Source organism: Elephantulus edwardii, unplaced genomic scaffold (genome assembly GCF_000299155.1).
Source record: "Elephantulus edwardii isolate Elephantulus edwardi_28Jun2011 unplaced genomic scaffold, EleEdw1.0 scaffold00041, whole genome shotgun sequence".
In the NCBI taxonomy this organism is placed as follows: domain Eukaryota; kingdom Metazoa; phylum Chordata; class Mammalia; order Macroscelidea; family Macroscelididae; genus Elephantulus; species Elephantulus edwardii.
This window is the reverse complement of record NW_006399791.1, coordinates 18,943,360-18,960,761: the sequence shown is the minus strand read 5'-3', so window position 1 is coordinate 18,960,761 and position 17,402 is coordinate 18,943,360. Positions and strand designations below refer to the sequence as shown.

The following is a 17,402-nucleotide window of genomic DNA, read 5'->3' as shown; positions in this document are numbered from 1 at the left end:
GATCTCAGCACAAAAAAGCTCCCTTCTCACAGTGTCACCCCTCCTTTAAACGGGATGACTGGCCTGGATAGGAACCCAAGGCAGAAGGGGCTTCACTCTCTGCAACTCTGACTTTCAAGATTTACATGACCTAGAAAGAAAAGCTGTTTTATTCTTCCTTAACAACTCCTTCTACTCCAAACTGAATGTGGTATTAAAATCTTACAAATAACAAGTTTCCAGCTAAGACAAATTGAGCTAGGGCAGCCAGTGCCAGATCAGGAGGAGAGTGTCAGGGTTAGGCCAGGAAACTACAAGTCAGATGCTTCCCCATAATAATGCTCACCCACACCCTACTGCAATGAGTACTTAGTTCCTGCTACTTTGCTTTCCAGGCAGAACCTGTTTAAACAGATTCTTTAAGCATGCCAGTCTACCATCCTATATGACCTTCCTCTAGAAGGAACAGATAGACTTCAGCAGGAAGTCTTCGACTCAACTCAAACTGGCACCCACAGAGACTATACATACTATCCCATAATAAGTTATGTCTTATGACCCAGAAGTCTTTGCAACAGAGTCCATCTCGAAGCTCCAGCAGGACTGCCCTTAATCGTCATAATACCCAATACACGGGTCCCAGAATCCTCTACCTTCCCTTATGAATAAACACAAACCTTTTCTCATCTCAGTCTTTATAAACCTATACAATTCTTCTGTATGTCATGAGCCTGCATTGTTTTGTTGCCCTAAATCTCACAATATGGTTTTACTTTATCAAGTATTTTTCCTAGTAAACCTTTTCCCAGGCTTGCATAGAAAAGCCTGGATTCTTGTTTTGCTATTTTTACTTGGCAAGAGAAAGAACTAAAACTTAAGGAGTACTCTGAAGATATCCTAGCGAAGCCATTTAAGGCTCTGTTGGTCTGTGCCCTTGGTTTGACTATGACTCATAGTGACCAACTTCACCATCTCCAACACACTTGACCCCAGTGCCACAGTCTCAGTGTGAATCCATCTCACCCAGGGTCTTCCTCTCCTGCGCTGATATCCTACCCTTCCAAGCATGGTGTTCTTCTCCAAGGTCTGCCTCCTCCTGGTAACATGTCCGAACTATGTGGGATGGAGCTTTGAAATCCTTGCCTTCGAGAAGCAACCTTGTTTCACCCTTTCCAGGCAGACCGGCTTGTTCTCTTGGCAGTCCATGGTATATTCAATACTCTTCTCCAACATTACATCTCAAACAGATCTATTCTTCTCCATCATCTTTAGTCATTGTCCAGCTCTCTGATGTACTGCAAGTAATTACAGGCCATGACCTGGATCAGGTCCACTTTAGTTTTTAGATTGACAATATTGCTCTTTAGCACTCTGCAAAGGTCCTTGACAGCAAATTTTCCCAATGCAACTTGTATTTTGGTTTCCTGACTATGGATGCCAAGGCTGTTGATTGTTATCTGAGCAAGATGAAATTGTTAACAATTTCAATCCTTTTTCCATCTATTATGATGCTGCCCAGTTCTGGGATTCCCATTCTTCTCAGAGTCAGCCACAGTTTGTTATGATCCACACAGTCAAATGCCTTTGCATAATCAATAAAACACAGATATACATTCTTCTCATATTCCCTGCTTTCAGCTAAGATCCATCTAACATCAGCTACAATATCCCTAGTATCACGACCCCTTTTAAACCCATCCTGGACTTCCAGCAGTTCTCTGCTAATGTGCTGTTCCAGTCATTTCTGGATAATCTTCAGTAGAATCTTGCTTGCATGTGAAATTAATGATATTGTACTGTAGTTTCCACCCTCTGTTGGGTCACCCTTCTTTGGAATGGGAACAAATATAGATCTCTTCCAGTCAGTTGGCCAAGTGGTACACAATGAAAACTATAAAACACTACTACTACTAAAAAAAAAAAAACTAAAAAACAAAACCCCAAACACTATTAAAGAGATTGTAACTCAAACTCATTGCTATAGAGTCAGATTCTACTCATAGCTGACTCTCCAGAATGTTTTCTGAGGCTTTAAATTACAGAAGAGATTGTCCATTTTCTTAACAAGGAGCCACTGGTAGATTTGAACTGCCAGAGAAATTTGGGGTTTTTTGGTTGCTGGTTTGTTTTGTGTTTTTTAGTTATGCAAATACATATTATGATGTATTAGGATTGAAGTTGTTCTCCAGATTTCTTGGCACAACTTGGTGAGCACATCCAGTGCAGCATCTGTTAGCTGAAATATGTCAATTGGTATACCATCTATTCCTGGGGCAGTCGTCAGAACAGAGCAGGGCAACACTGCATGGTTCAAAATTGGGAAGGTTGTACACCAGGGATGTGTCCTATCTCCATACCTTTTCAACCTGTATGCAGAGCAGATTATCTGAGAGGCTGGGCTCTATGAGGAGAAGCTTGGCGTTAGGATTGGTGGACGATCTATCAACAATCTGCGTTATGCAGATGGTACAACCCTGCTCCCTGAAATTGAGGAGGACCTCATGCACTTACTGCAGAGGGTCAAGGACTGCAGCCTTCAATATGGACTGAGGCTCAATGTCAAGAAGACAAAGATTCTCACCACTGGACCAATTGGTAGCATCAGGATGGATGGTGAAGAGACTGAGATTGTTCACAGCTTCAGTTTACTCGGCTCCACGGTCAACACTCTTGGCACCAGCGGCCAGGAAATCAAAAAACGTATTGCGATGGGAAAGTCTGCTGTTAGGGGCCTCTCTAAAGTACTCAAGAGCAACGGTGTCTCTCTGGAGACTAAGGTGTGCCTGATAAAGGCCATGGTCTTTGCAATCACTTGTTATGCATCAGAGAGTTGGACAATGACTAGGGAGGATAGAAGAAGAATTGACGCCTTTGAGCTGTGGTGCTGGAGAAGAGTATTGAATGTACCATGGACTGCCAAGAAAACAAACAGATTCATCCTGGAGAGGGTTAAAGCGGGCGGCTCTTTGGAGTCAAGGATTCTGAGGCCCTGTCTAACATACTTTGGACTTGTTGTGAGGCGGGACCGGTCCTTGGAGCGGGACATCATGCTTGGTAGGGTGGAGGGACAGCGCAGGAGGGGAAGACCCTCTATGAGGTGGATTGATTCGGTGAATGGGGTAATCGGGATGGGTGTGTCAGAGGCAATGTGATTGGCACAGGATAGAGCACGGTTTAGGGCTGTTGTACATAGGGTCCCTATGAGTCACAAACAACACAGACGACACATAACAACAACACGATGCTGCCCAACTGGCCCAGTGGTGAGGATTTTTGTTTTGTGTTGAGATGCAATCCATATTGAAGGCTATAGTCCTTGATCATCTGCACCAAAAACTTCAAGTCCTCCTCAGTTTCAGTGATCAAGGTTATATCATCTGCACAATGCAGGTTGTTAATGAGTCTTCCTCCAATTACTTATGGGGCAGTTCAGCTACAAAATTAATTCATTAATAAAGTAATCTATTCTTCAAATTTAAATTACCTATTATACAGACACAGTGGGCTCTGATGTGAATCCACCAGCTGTTGCTCTGCAGGAGAAGAATGGGAAATCTCCTCCTGGGTGATTAAACTGCCTCTGAAAACCTGCTGTAGGGTCAGCTATGGGTTGGTTTCGACTCGATGGTAAACAACAACAAACACAAGTTGGAGGGTCAACTTATATGCATCAGTTCCAATGGCAATGAGTTGAGTTAAAAATTCCAGAAGACATTTTTCAATCACATTATCATTATTATTATTATTATATTAATTATTAAATTCTATAATATATAGTAGAAAGAGAAGCCTCAGTGATATACCTCATAATGTACTGCAATGCTAACTGAAAGGTCAATCTTCTGCAGTGAAAATTTCCCACCATTTCCCACCCACCCCAATAAACACTTTCACAACTTTTGAAATCCAATGGAAGACATTACTATGAGTCAAAACCAATTCAGAGCACTGAGGTATTATTTTACCACCACAGAAATAAAGAAATACACTTTTGGACATAACAAAAAGAATGTAGAAAGAGTGAAGAAATAGTAAAGCTTATCTTTCTACCTACTTGCACCAGGAATGAGCAAGCCAATTGAGACCTTCTAGCTGATAATCACGAAGTTCCAGATTCTCCCCTCCTAAATATGTTGGCTGCTTCTTTAAAGTTACAAACCGTGGCCTCTGCTTTAAAGCCTGAAAAACAAAAATTAACAAAGCCCAGTTTGAACAAAATTTCCTTCCTATTCATATATTTGCTAGCATGCTACCACACAATTAGTGGACAAGTAACAGCAGGAAAACTGGTGTTCAGAATCTCTCTAGAGAACTAAAGAACAATTATGTCAGCTTAAAGACTAAGGTGCACCTGATTAAAGCCATGGTCTCCCTCACTGCTCAATATGCATCTCAAAATAGGACAGTGACTAAAGATGACAGAAAAATTGATACCTTGTGAATGGTGGTATTGGAGAAGAGTACTAGACTATTTCATGACTGCCAAGAGAACAGGTAGGTCTTGGAGAAAATGAAATCAGAATGCTCCTTGGAGGCAAGAATAGAGAAATTCAGTTTCTCATACTTTGGGCATGTTTTAGGAGGGACTAACCTTAGAAAAGAACATTATCATTGAAAATGTAGAAGGTCAGTATAAAAGAGGAAGACCCACAACAAGACAGATTGACACAGTGATTGTAACTATGGGCTCAAGTGTGTTGCAGATGGTGGGAATGGCACAGCTTGGGCAGATTTCAGATTCATACACAGGGTCCCTAGACGTTGTACTCAACTCGGTGGCACAGAAAAACAAGCACCAAAAAACAAAACCAGAAATTTCACATCTGAATCACCAACCCCTGCTGACAACAAACCTGTCAACCTTTTCTCCTTCGTGGTCTATATTCCCAAAGCTCGATCGATCTCATCCTGAAAACAAGTATGTTTTAGTTGATCTGCTCCTTTCCTGAAATAAGTTGCAAATAACATCCAACAGCTCTTATTTTTACTATATCATCCATACAGGTGATTTACTTTTTTTAATTTATTTTTTGCTGTAGTGGCCTAGTGACAAGAAGCTGCACTGTAACCCCAAAGGCATGCAGTTTGAGGCCACCAGCTGCTCCATGGGAGAGGGCAATCTCCTCCTGTGTGATTAACTGCCTCTGAAAACCCATCAGAGAGTCAGCTATGGGTCGGTTCTGACTATGGGTTGGCTATGACTCGAAAGTACATAACAAAAACAACAACTTTTCTTCCTGCATGGCAGGGAGAGTATCCTACTTTCACATCATACAATTATCTTTGTTCTTACTACTAACAATGTAAAAGAATGCCAATGGCAAAGTTTTTCATATGCAAACTGGTCCTGTAAATGCCAGGTGCAGCCTGACCCTACCTTGAAGCTCCAACTTAAAGAGTTTGATTTTCAAGGAAAGTATGTTATTTTCATTTCCAAAGATTTGAAAAATACCAATGGCACAATGGTTAAGTGCAAGGGAAAAGACCTGGCAATCTGTGCCCTTCAAGACTGTTTTTGTTATGCTGTCAGATGTCATCAAGTCAGTTATCACAGACAGTAATCTTACGTACAAGAGCACAAAGCACTGCCAATACTACGTCATTCTCACAACCACTGCTACACATGGGCCTGTGGCTAAAGTTAGAGTCTCTGTGTCAAGACAACTCTCGTTGAAGACTTCTCTTCACTGACTCTCTACCAGTAATTGTCCTTATCTGAAAACTGGACCCTACTAATAACATGTCCAAAACACAAGAGGAAATTAGGGGGAGTTCTACTCTGTTCTGTTGGATCACTGGGAGTCAGAATCGACTCACTGATACAACAATAAATGGGAATTCTGTAGTAAATCAGTTTGGGAAGCAGAAGATTAAAAAGTTATACAAACTCCATCACCTCCACAAACAGCTGCCCATTTTGGCAGAAGATCAGAACTGGAGGACACGCAGCTACCATTATTACTGAACACTTCAAAGATTCAATAGATGAATCTTGATTGAAAGTGGGGAAAGGCAGAAGAGAACTTCAAATTCTCATGAACTCTAGACTTTCTGGAGCCACTAATGATGAAAGAATCCACTGAAGTAAGCTTTAAACCTTAAGCCAAAAATATGCCTTGCAGTCTTCTTAAAATCAAATGATGTTTAAGTGATAAAGAAGGCCTTTTGTAAGAGAATAATGTACGTGGTGTAAAAATCACCATACCTTGCATTCTCTTGTTGGGATGGTTTTTGAGTTGTTCCTACTGTGAAAGCTGTCGATGCAACTCTGGAATTTCTTTCCAATCAGGGCTTCATCCTCCCAGCTACACTCTGAGTATGGCAGTCCCATCCATTTGCACAGATACTCAGGTTCGTTTGAAGGTGCCGGCTTTCTACTGTGAGCTAGTTTAGAAATAAAAATGTATACAGACCACTACCTTTATATTAAAGGCAAGGAGAGACATTCATTTTTTGGTAAAATCAATTATGTGACAAAATAGTATAAACTTTGCAAAACAAGACCTGCTGTTAAAACAAGATCTCTCACTTACCTGGAAAATCTGTTTGACCCAAAGTAGATTTACTTGTTTTCACAGCTAAAAAAAAACAAACAGAAGAATACAGATAAAAACTTTCGTCATAATCAAGGAAAAAAATTAGACTTTCTGTCCAGTGAATGAAAAAAACTAGGTCAGGTCAGACATACTCAGGACACATAGAAACAACTGTCTCAAATCATTAAAACAGTTCAGATCTACTGTTAACTACTCTTCCACTCCTGTTCTCCTTTATTTTTTTTTTTCCTGTTCTCCTTTATAATCAAACTCCCCAGAATAGTTGTTTGCGCTGTCTCTATTGACTCCCTTCCAACTCCTTCCTGAGCCCACCCCAAGTAGGCTTGATCCCCAACATGCCATCACTTCCACACCCTCTGCCCATCTCACGGCTCAGGTCTAAGTTCACGGCATCTGACCTACTGCTTCTTCCTCCTGTAGCCATGCACACAGCCTGGCTCTCGTACACTCCGGCCGGCCAAGGCTCTTCCTCTCCTCTCACTGATTGCTCTTTCTCAGTCTCCTTTGCTAGTTCTGACTTCCAAATCCTGGAATGTCCTCAGACTTTCTTTCACACTATGTATACTCTAGTTCTGGCGAGCTTTATGAAATCTGAGGCTTTAAAAACTGTCTGTATACAGATAACTATGATCTTTAAACCTCCAGTCCCAGACCAGTAACTCTGAAATCCAGGTTCACATGTGCTACCATTTTCACAGTATTCTCCACTCAGACAGACTAAATAGTACACAGGCTTTACAGATATCATAGTACATCGACTTTACAGATAACAAACTTCTCCACGTTTCAACTCCCTAAACCAGCTCCTGCCTTAAATCTTTCCACTTCACTAAATGGTACTTCTTCTGCTACACTCGCTAAGAACCTCAATATTATCCTTGGCACTTCTCTCATCAACCAAACTTGGCCTTCTTCCCAATAAATCTAAGCCATTTGTCTACTCTCAAAATAAGAAAGAAAACATACTTGTTGATATTGCTTCCAAAAGCAAGAGCACTATTCCTTGGCTCAAATTCTGCTAAAATAAGCTTCTCGGTACTCACCTATTATTCTTTCTACTATCTGATACTGTTTATTCAACTCAGAGGCCAGCTCCTGTTGGCAGTTGAAATATTCTACATCTTCAGGAGAAACTTTCCCTAACCTGGAGAGAAAACAGACAGGAAAAATACATCCTAATTAGATCTGGGAGAATCCATAAACAAACATCAAAGCAAAAGTCAAAGAAAAAGAAACTTTTTTCCTTCCTTCTGTCCCTTTAATAACCTTCCACTAATCTGCAATTAGGTAGAGCTTCTAGTCTAAGCACACAACTTCAGAAAACACTAAAGACCTCAGAATCACAGGATGTTATGCCAGCTGCTCACCTCTCAGATGTGACCTATCTAGACAGAATCCTGAAAATAACTGTCAAGTGACAAATTTCTATCTACAAATTAAGATATGAAAATTGTCTACCACACCGAAAGAATTTCCATTTCCACAAGACTGCTTTTTTGTGACTTTTTTGTGCTTTTGAAAGAAAAATAGCAACTTGAAATTAGATTCTTAATCTTCTTCTTGTGATTTTTCTGCCTAACCCACCGCTAACTTGTTCCAGTGACCTGCTTGCTGTCAAGTGAGCCTATAGCTGGGGTGGCCCCTTGTGCTACAGACAACTGCTCCCCAGGATTGCCCTGGCCATCACCTTAGGGGAAGGGATGGCCAGTCTTTTCTTCCACAGTACATTAGGTGGGAGTTTGGACCACCAATCTTTAAACTAGCAGTTTAAGCACAAACCCTAATTCAGCATACATATTTTATGAGTAAAGAGGTGATCCAAACAGTACATTCTGTGGAACTAGAGTTAGAAAGCTAACACAACACAACCCCAACACAAATCATCTTAGAAGTGGGTCTTCGGCGCTGACTTGATACGTGCTATTACTCAATTTAGGTTTGTGTGCAGTAGCTCCACAGATTTCTCATATGCAAATCTAATACACTCAGAGTGACAAGGCAAAAACAGCACTGACTATTTTAGCTTTATACATTCTCTAACTGCTTCCCCTAACATCATATTCACAAAAGCAAAATGTCCTTCACGTGGACCAGAGAGGTCTAGAATATCAACTTCGCACACGTAAGCACAAATATGCAAGCTAACAAAGTGCTTCACACAAAGACCATGGCAACTGCTGGCCCCCTGTGCAGAGCTGCTTGCGGGCAAACTTTGTGCCTCGTTTCTCCTCGTGCAGCAGGGGCAAGACAGCAACACAACTCTCCTAGCTTTCCCATGAGAATTCAAAACACAACGTGTGGAAAACGCTCACTCGGCACAGTTCTTTTTACACGCCAAAACCACGGTGGCTATCTACGTAAGAACTCAGGCCACAACCTTATAAACACAAGGCTGTAAATAGTTCCTTGTTGAGATGATCAAACCAAAATCTGAGATTCTAGATATCTGTTTTCTCCATGCATTACTAAATTTTTTCCCTTCTCTCAGGCTTCAAATATAGTGCTTTAATCCATGATGGAAAATGTACCATTGTTTGATTTCATCCTCTTTCTTCTTGAAGTTTTCTAGTTTTTTTAGGCCCTTCACTTTCTGTTGCTGTAAGGATTCTTCACTCTCCCACGTGCTGTGGATATATGACCAACCCTTCCATTTGATGAGATATTGGACTTCAACTTCATCCTTTTCAGTGTCAAAGTCACCACTAGGGTCTCCATTAGCTTCAACCGCATATACAGTTGTAGAAGCTCCAGTTGCTGCAAAAGGATTCAGTTAAACTTTAAAAAGAGTTTATTAAACAAGACCTTTCCAAGAAAGCAATCTTCTAAAGAGCCTCTTTTAGATGCAGCACCAAAAACACTTTGACTTGAAAAGAGTAGAAATTCAAAAATAACTAACAATGGACTTGATCAATAATCTCGAACATTTGCAAAATGCAAACCCAGATTTTATACTTATTAAAGTAATTCTGGAGTTTGTATGAGAAATAAAAGATATCACTGTGTCCAAAAACAGTAAAAATAAAACAACATCATCCTTCTGTTTTGGTCTCAACTTAGAAAATAAAGCCCTTTCTCTAGGAATATTAAGAAAATGTCAGAAAATGTAAATATTTCCTCCTCACCTATCTGGCCCAGGGTTCTCTGTCAGCTCCTTTAACTTCAAATAAAATCAGAGCAAAGGGGCAAAGGAAAGGCATGAAGCAGTATTTTTATGTTTCCTTTTTAAAAGGTTGCTTTAAAATGCTTAGATAGTAACACTGGTGATCTTAGAAAAAATCATCACACTATTGTTCATGTATGTATTTAAGAAGTTTGATACTTTTCACAAAGAAATTCAGAAAGAGCTAATTAAGAGTGCATTTGCCTAATGCTAATGAGCAAGCATTGCTATTATGACTTTTTAATATAGTAACATTTTTCATCACTGGTTTAATTTTAAAATCCTAAAGAAATATTAGACCCACTGTCCACATCTCTGAAACATAAGAACTGGGTCAGAAAAAGCCTTTTACATTTCATAACAAACTTAATTACCAACTGAAACTCCTGACTTCAGAGTTGAAAATCTGGGCCTTAATAAGCAGTCAGAGGGAGCATTTTTCAACCCAAGGACACATACCTCCCTTCTTTCCCAGTCTGGAATCTAAGACCTTTTCAATAGTCTCACTATTGTCTTGTTGTTCGTCAAGCCCTTCTCCAGTCATTTCAATGAGGTCATCGGAATCAGTCTCAAAGTCATCATCTTCTTTATAGCTGCACGAGGAACAGCACTGATTAAATGAGAAGCTGTAGTGTTAGAAGTAAGCAGTTATTTTAACGCCACTAGAAATAGGCCTAGGGTTTTGATCCCAACATTCAGTTTTAAAGTAGGTTTCAAGCTTCTTTCCCCACCACCCTCCCTCCTTACAGCAATGAGCTCTTGGGTTTTAGAGAGAAGGAGTTAGACTGCCCACCCAAAGGCACATGGTAAGAATCCACCAGCTTACTCCTCAGGAGAAACATGGGCAATCTCTTCCCATGTGATTAATGCCTACAAAAACCCACTGGAGGATCAGCTATGAGTCAGTTCCAACTCGAGGGTATATTAACAACAACAACTTAAAGCAACAGTGCATATTCATAGAGAAGTGTAGAAAGATTAACTCTTTAAAATAAACACAAATTCATGTATAATACTTTGTGTAAGCAAAACACAGACAACTTGAATGATGCTACATTACTGTGTAAACAAAACCACAAGGAAAAAAACATAATAAAAAAAAATATATATATTGCTACCATTACAATCACAATTGACAAATGAAAACCTCTAAGGCACAGTGTACCTAACATTTTTAGCTGCTCTGCGACGGGTCTGTCTTTTGGGAGCTTCATCGTCATCATCGTCATCATCAGAGGACTCCTGTCTTTTTCGTTTACCACGCTGAGGTTTAGACTGCTTTTTAACACGGGGCTTGGGCACTGTCCTGAAATAAGAAAAAATGGTAAAGCTTAGACTCCAGCAATTGGGATCAACTTCAAATTATACAACAGTGTTTTCTAGACACACAGGACATAATTCAGATTCACTTAAGGGATGTTGAAAATGCACATTCCTCATAAAAATGGCCAGACTAGTGGAAATCCAGAGACTAGGATGCTTAGTCATTCTCCGAGTCTGGAACTCAACTCACACTGTGGCTCAACTTTCAGCCAAACAACAGACTGGTGGACAGGACCACCATCAGGAAGGAACTCAGTCCTAAGAACAGACAACCACCCAACATCAAAAGGGCATCATCTGCCCTGTGATTATGCTCAGAAGGCAGGAAGGGAGAGGACAGAAGGATGAACAGAAACCAGAATCACAGAGAGGAAATGGGAAAAATGCTGTGAGCAATGTCAAAATCCAGAAAAAAATTTATTTTTTAAAAAAATGTGTATGAAGGGTTGAATGGGAAACGATTCTGCTCTGTAAACCTTCAGTCAAATCAAAATAAAAAGGTTTTTTTATAAATGCACATTCTTGAGTCCCACTCCCTAAAATTCTTATCCACACAACCATATTATTTTCAATATGAGCTCAGAGTGATTCTAATACTTCTAATGCTCTATTACAAGAGATCACAGATAAAGTTCTGTGGCCACGGATCTCAATTATTCACTGGAAATACCTGGTGTCAAAAATATACTCATAGATGTTGCAGATGGTACCTTTTTTGTAGTGCAATACAGTAAAATCTATAAAATTGACAAATGCAACTGTTCTACTAGGAATAGAATTCCACCTTATGGACTTACAGACAGAACTGACTCAACAGCAATAGGCTTGGGTTTTGGTTTATTTGCCATAATAAAAAACTAGAAATATTTTAAATATTCACCAATCAGGACCTAGTTAAAAATTAATACTATTTACTCATAAAAATAGCCCACATAATCTCCAGCTACCTTCACTGGTCTTGCAAATGATCAACAGGTGTGGGACCAATATAAGAGAGTGCCTTCCACACTGTGAAAAATGGTGGTGGAGAGTGGGTGAAAAGACTATTACAAGGTGTAACCAAAGGAGCCCCAGAGATGGAGCCACAGTTAAAGGTTTTGCTTGCCAGATGCCTGAAGGAAAGGCTGGGTTATAACTGCTCTGAGACCAAGTTTGCTGGATGACTGAGGGAACCACAGATTTATTTGTGTGGCTAAACTGAACCTAGACTTTCACTTGTTGACTGAGAAGCTATCTGAACTAACTGGGGAACTGTGTCTTGCTGTTAATCTGGCTTGGGACTGCTGGACTAAACCTCTCCCATTCTCCAAAGTATTTTCTCAATAAACTTCACAACTGCGAGTAAAGTCTGCAAGTCAATTTGCAACAAATACTGAACCCAATGATTGGTAGAAATAGGTGTAGGAGTACATGGGTGGCATGTCTGCCTACGGAGCTATTTGTCAGAAATTATTGATGAGCACAGTTCTTTATGAAGTGCGTAGAAGTCAGGCTTGGCCACATCCACGTTGTATCTGCTCCCTTTACAGATAAAGAGCTTACTCATGAGGAAAGCAAAATTGTGGTAACATTTTCCTTAACTGGTATTCAAATCAAATTCATTACAAATATTCATCTATAAAACACTATTCTCACTAAAAGCAGGCAGGATGGATGTGGTCCATAGGCCACTACTCGCCAGCCTCATGCTAATACTGCAAGAAAGGAAACTTTTCATGGGGCCTGTCTGCTTCCTGTCTCAATCCAGCCCTCCAACACGCTGCCATCTGTCTGATCCAAAATTATCTGACACCTCAGCCTACCTCTTTCTCTGTATCAGCAGAATTCCCTGCTTAACATTAGATAGATCATATAAACAATGTAATTAAAAATAAACTAGTCTGCCCAAAAAGAACCTGTCCACTAGCCAAATACACAAAGAGTTTGTTTGGGGTTTTTTTAAGCTAAGGATAGTCACACCTCCTGTCCTTAGCTATGCAAGCGCACTCTGGTGGTATAGCCCAAAGAGAACTGTACTGCTAACCCAAAGGCCATGCCCCTCTGGGAGTTCAAATCCAGTCAGAGCTCTGTGGGAGGAAGATGGGCACTCTCCTCCCGTGCCATTTACCCCCTCAGAACCACAATGGAGGGCCAGCTATGCGTCAGTGCCTACCCAACGGCAATGACATCAGAGCTACGCCCCATTCAAACACCACAGTGACTCAGCTCTGCCATCTAATCATCTGCTGACCAGAAGGCAAAATGAACCACAGGCATTCCAAACCCAGGTTCCTAACACCAGGGTTCTGAACTTAAGAATCTGTTCCCTCAATTCACTTAGGGTTATCACCCCAACACTTGGCATTTTTTTCAATCTAACAAATGAAGCTAGTCCAGAGCAGAGATTCCCCAGGCAAACACTGGACCTTCTGGGGATGGGTCTTCTGGATTTCACTTTTTTTTGCTCTGGTTCGCTCTCTGCACTGGTGCCTTGATCCTGTTCATCTTCAGAGGGGTCCCGCTTCCATTTTTCTCTATAATCAAAAGCAAAGCAAAATTACTTTTAAAGCAATTTCCAGGTAAACAAGCTGACAAAATCAGTTTCATTCTGACTTTGGAAAACATTGAGAATGCACTGTTTAAATGTTCTACTAAAGGACTGATTCTAGAGCAATATGAAATTCAGTAGTCATTTTTCCTTGTTATCTACTCCTACTTTATTTCCTTATATAAAAATAAGGAGGGCAAAGTGCAAAGAAGAAACCACAATATATTTTTTATCCTTTAGAATGTCTTTTATTATCTTCTTCTCATCATGATAATGTGTTTTTTTAAGTTTTATTTTATTAATTTTAATGAACATTTACAGAGATTTTGGATTTCCATTCATCCATTGTTGCACTTTAAGCACAATATATTTTTTAGTAATTTTCTCTAAAAATATAAACTTTACATTTCTCATTTAGTTTTGTTTGACAACTATCAATACTAAGATCTAAAACCTGTATGTCAGTGGTTCTCAAAATACTCATATGCATCAAAACCACCGAGAAAGTTTGTTAAGACAGACTGGTGACATCCAGACACAGAATTTCTGATTCAGAGTCTGAAATCTGGTATCTGTAGAGGATAGTGGGGCTCTTGGTTGGGAACATCTTTTACTAGATTATGTAACACAGTGATGGCACAGTGGCAAGCATTCAGCAAAAAGCCAGAGATTGGAACCCACCAATCACTCCTTGGGAGAAGGACACGAGAGCCTACATTCGTAGAGACTTATGCTCTCTGCTTAAACCCTACTCTGCTCAACAGGCCACTATGCACTGGAATCAACGAGAAGGCAGTGAGTAAGTAGCTAAGTGGGTACTAGACATCTCTAGAGTATATGAAAAAAAAAAAATCAGTCCCTAAACATATTTTTCTTTTATATTTTTTTATTGTGATTCTACAGAAAGTCTGGCTTTTCATTTGTCTATGTTACACATTTTCCTCCATTCCCCTCGCTTACCCTCCATCAGTCCACTTTGCAATGCACTGCTTGTTCCAGATTGTTGTCCTACATACAATACCTAATCATACGCTCCTTTCAGACAGTTCCTCTCCTCATCTGTTCTGATGCCTAAACATATTTTTCACTGACAAACTTGCCATCCACAAGATAATGTGCTTAATAAAGATGTACTTTATAACAATTATTACATAAGTTAGGCCAGGTTCCTTTGCTCTCTTGAGATTTTAGAAAATTTGAAAGAGCCATAACCTACAGGAATCTTACTGTATGAGTCTTACAGGAAGGGAAAAAAAAGAAAGTACCACGAGGCATGAAATACTTAAGCGAAAACGTAAAGGCTTTAGAGTCAAACAAAACTTTGAAATTCATTTAACCTACTTACGTTGCTTTGATTATTAAATATTTTTTCATGCAATACTCATTAATGTTCTTAAAAATTGGCAAATGCTGTAATTTTTCCTGCCTCATTTTGGCCTCCACAGTGCATAAAGTCACCCTATTATGTACAAAGTAACAAAGTCTATCCTGCTCCAAGACAGCACTGACAATTTAGAAAACCCCAAGGACAGGGAGAATGTCATAAAAGCAAAGAAAGTGACTTTAGATTTTTTTAAAAAATATTATGATTACTGTAAATATCCATTAAAATTATTTTTAAAAAATTATAATTAATGCAACACCTGTAGTAGAGATGACAAAAAAATATTGTAATTTCACAGGATTGTAATATAAAAATGACTGAAATGCCAAATGTTTTATTATATGTATTTTATGAAAATACAAAATAAAAAATACAATGATTGGGTCAAGTGATAAAACTGAAATTTAAATCATACAAAAAGCACTGACATAATGTTAATGTTAAAAGTAAAGTTGAAAATTTACTATGCTGTTGAAAGAGATCATACTTATTCTTACTAGTACTATTATACTACATTATAGAAAACACTTAAGTATTTGGGAGTAAAAAGTCATGATGTCCAAAACCTGCTTTCAAATTGTTGTTGTTGTTCTGTGTCATTAAGTTGCTTGTGACTCACAGAGACCCTATGTACAACAGCCCTAAACCCTGATCTGTCCTGTGCCAACTTGATTGTCTCTGACACACCTACCCTCATTACCCCAGTGACTGTATCAATCCATCTCGATGGTCTCCTTTCTCCATCCCTCCAGCCTTCCAAGCATGCCATCCCTCTACAAGGACTGGTCCCTCCTTGCAACATGCCCAAAGTATGTCAGACAAAGCCTCAGAATCCTTGCCTCCAAGGAGCAGCTTAGATTCACCCTCTCAAGGCAAAAATCTGTTTGTTCTCCTGGCAATCCAGGGTATATTCAAAACTCTTTTCCAGCACCACAGCTCAAAGGCATCAATTCTCCTTCTTTCATCCCTAGTCATTGTCCAGCTCTCTGATGTATAGCAAGCAATTGTGAAGACTATGGCCTCGGATCAAGCACATCTTAGTCTCCAGACTGACACTGTTGCTCTTCAGTACTCTGGAGAGGTCCTTGACAGCAGACTTCCCCAATGTAATTAATCTCTTGATTTCATGGCTGCTGGTACCAAGAGTGTTGATTGTGGAGCCAAGCAAACTAAAACTGTTAACAATCTCAATTTCTTCACAATCCATCATGATGGTGCCAATTGGCCCAGTGGTGAGAACCTTTGTTTTCTTGATGTTGCGCTTCAACCCGTATTTGAAGGCTGTAGTCCTTGACCTTCTGCAGTGAGCACTTCAGGTCCTCCTCAGTTTTAGCAAGCAAGGTTGTGTCATCTGCATAACACAGGTTGTAGATGAATCTTCCACCAATCCTGATGCCACATTCTTCCTTGTACAGCCCAGCCTCCTGGAAGATCCGTTCTGCATATAGATTGAAAAGATATGGAGACAGAATACATCCCTGGTGTACACCCTTCCCAATTTTGAACCATGCAGTGTCTCCTTGCTCTTTTCTGACAATTGCCTCCTGGTCCAAGTATATGTTTCACATAAGTACAAAAAAAGAGTTCTGGGGTTCTCATTCTTCTCAGAGTCAGCCACAGTTTGTTGTGATCCACATAGTCACACATCTTTGCGTAGTTCAGGAAAATAATTGAGGCGTGTAAATAAATAAACAGAGCATCAAAAATGATAAAAGCACAAAAGATAAAAGTGAATCTAATTTAAATATGCTGGTGCTATTTGTACTACTTTTACTCTTAAAACTCTTTTCTAGACATTTAAATTAATACTTCCAAAAAATAAATAATTACTTAGAAACCTATAAATAGTACTCCTAAAATGTGTAAGTAGGGCCTCCAGGATTTCAGGAAAAGAATTACCCTGTGCTGGTACTTCATCTTCCCCTGCTTTGAGTCTCTCTCCTCAATTTTCTGTATCCACACATTAAGCTGTTACACTTGGAGAGATCACAGCAACCCCTGTAGTGCTGTGCAACCCTGTCTCAGAAAGGTTCCCCCATATGGCCATAGCATGCATCAGCCGCCCGAGGAGTGTAAGAAGCCAGTGCTCAAAACAGAAACTGAGGACTACTTCAGCTCATGTTGAGACCCTAAGAAAAAGCAGCTAGATTATATTATTCCTTGGGAGTAGATTGTGGGACTCCGCCTCCCACACATACTTTGGGCATTTTGTCAGGAAGGGCCAATTCCTGGAAAAGAACATCTTGCTTAGAAAGCTAGAGGATCAGTGAAAGAGACAAAGATCTTCAATGAGATGGACAATGCCTTTAGCAATGGCTAGCAAAAGCACAGCAGAGAATGTGAGGGAAGAGGGCACAGGACTAAGCAGAGTTTTGATATTTTACACACGGTCCCTATGAGTGGGAGTCAACTTAAGGAGCCTCTGGTGGACTCAAACCCCCAGAGAAGCACCACCCTTGGGTTATCAGTGCA

At 40.0% G+C, this 17,402-nt stretch overlaps 1 protein-coding gene across 1 annotated transcript in view; it reads right to left on the bottom strand.

Annotated features, from left to right (window-relative positions):
• The window catches only part of CHD2 (chromodomain helicase DNA binding protein 2), a 143,156-nt gene that overhangs the window by 88,967 nt on the left and 36,787 nt on the right, over positions 1–17,402 (bottom strand). The window contains exons 6-13 of the mRNA XM_006885193.1: positions 13,425–13,532; positions 10,862–11,002; positions 10,156–10,289; positions 9,065–9,290; positions 7,580–7,680; positions 6,513–6,557; positions 6,185–6,363; positions 4,034–4,158 (exon numbers count right to left, since the gene is read on the bottom strand). Of these exons, the coding sequence (XP_006885255.1) occupies positions 4,034–4,158; positions 6,185–6,363; positions 6,513–6,557; positions 7,580–7,680; positions 9,065–9,290; positions 10,156–10,289; positions 10,862–11,002; positions 13,425–13,532 (1,059 nt within the window). The remainder of the gene's footprint in view (positions 1–4,033; positions 4,159–6,184; positions 6,364–6,512; positions 6,558–7,579; positions 7,681–9,064; positions 9,291–10,155; positions 10,290–10,861; positions 11,003–13,424; positions 13,533–17,402) is intronic.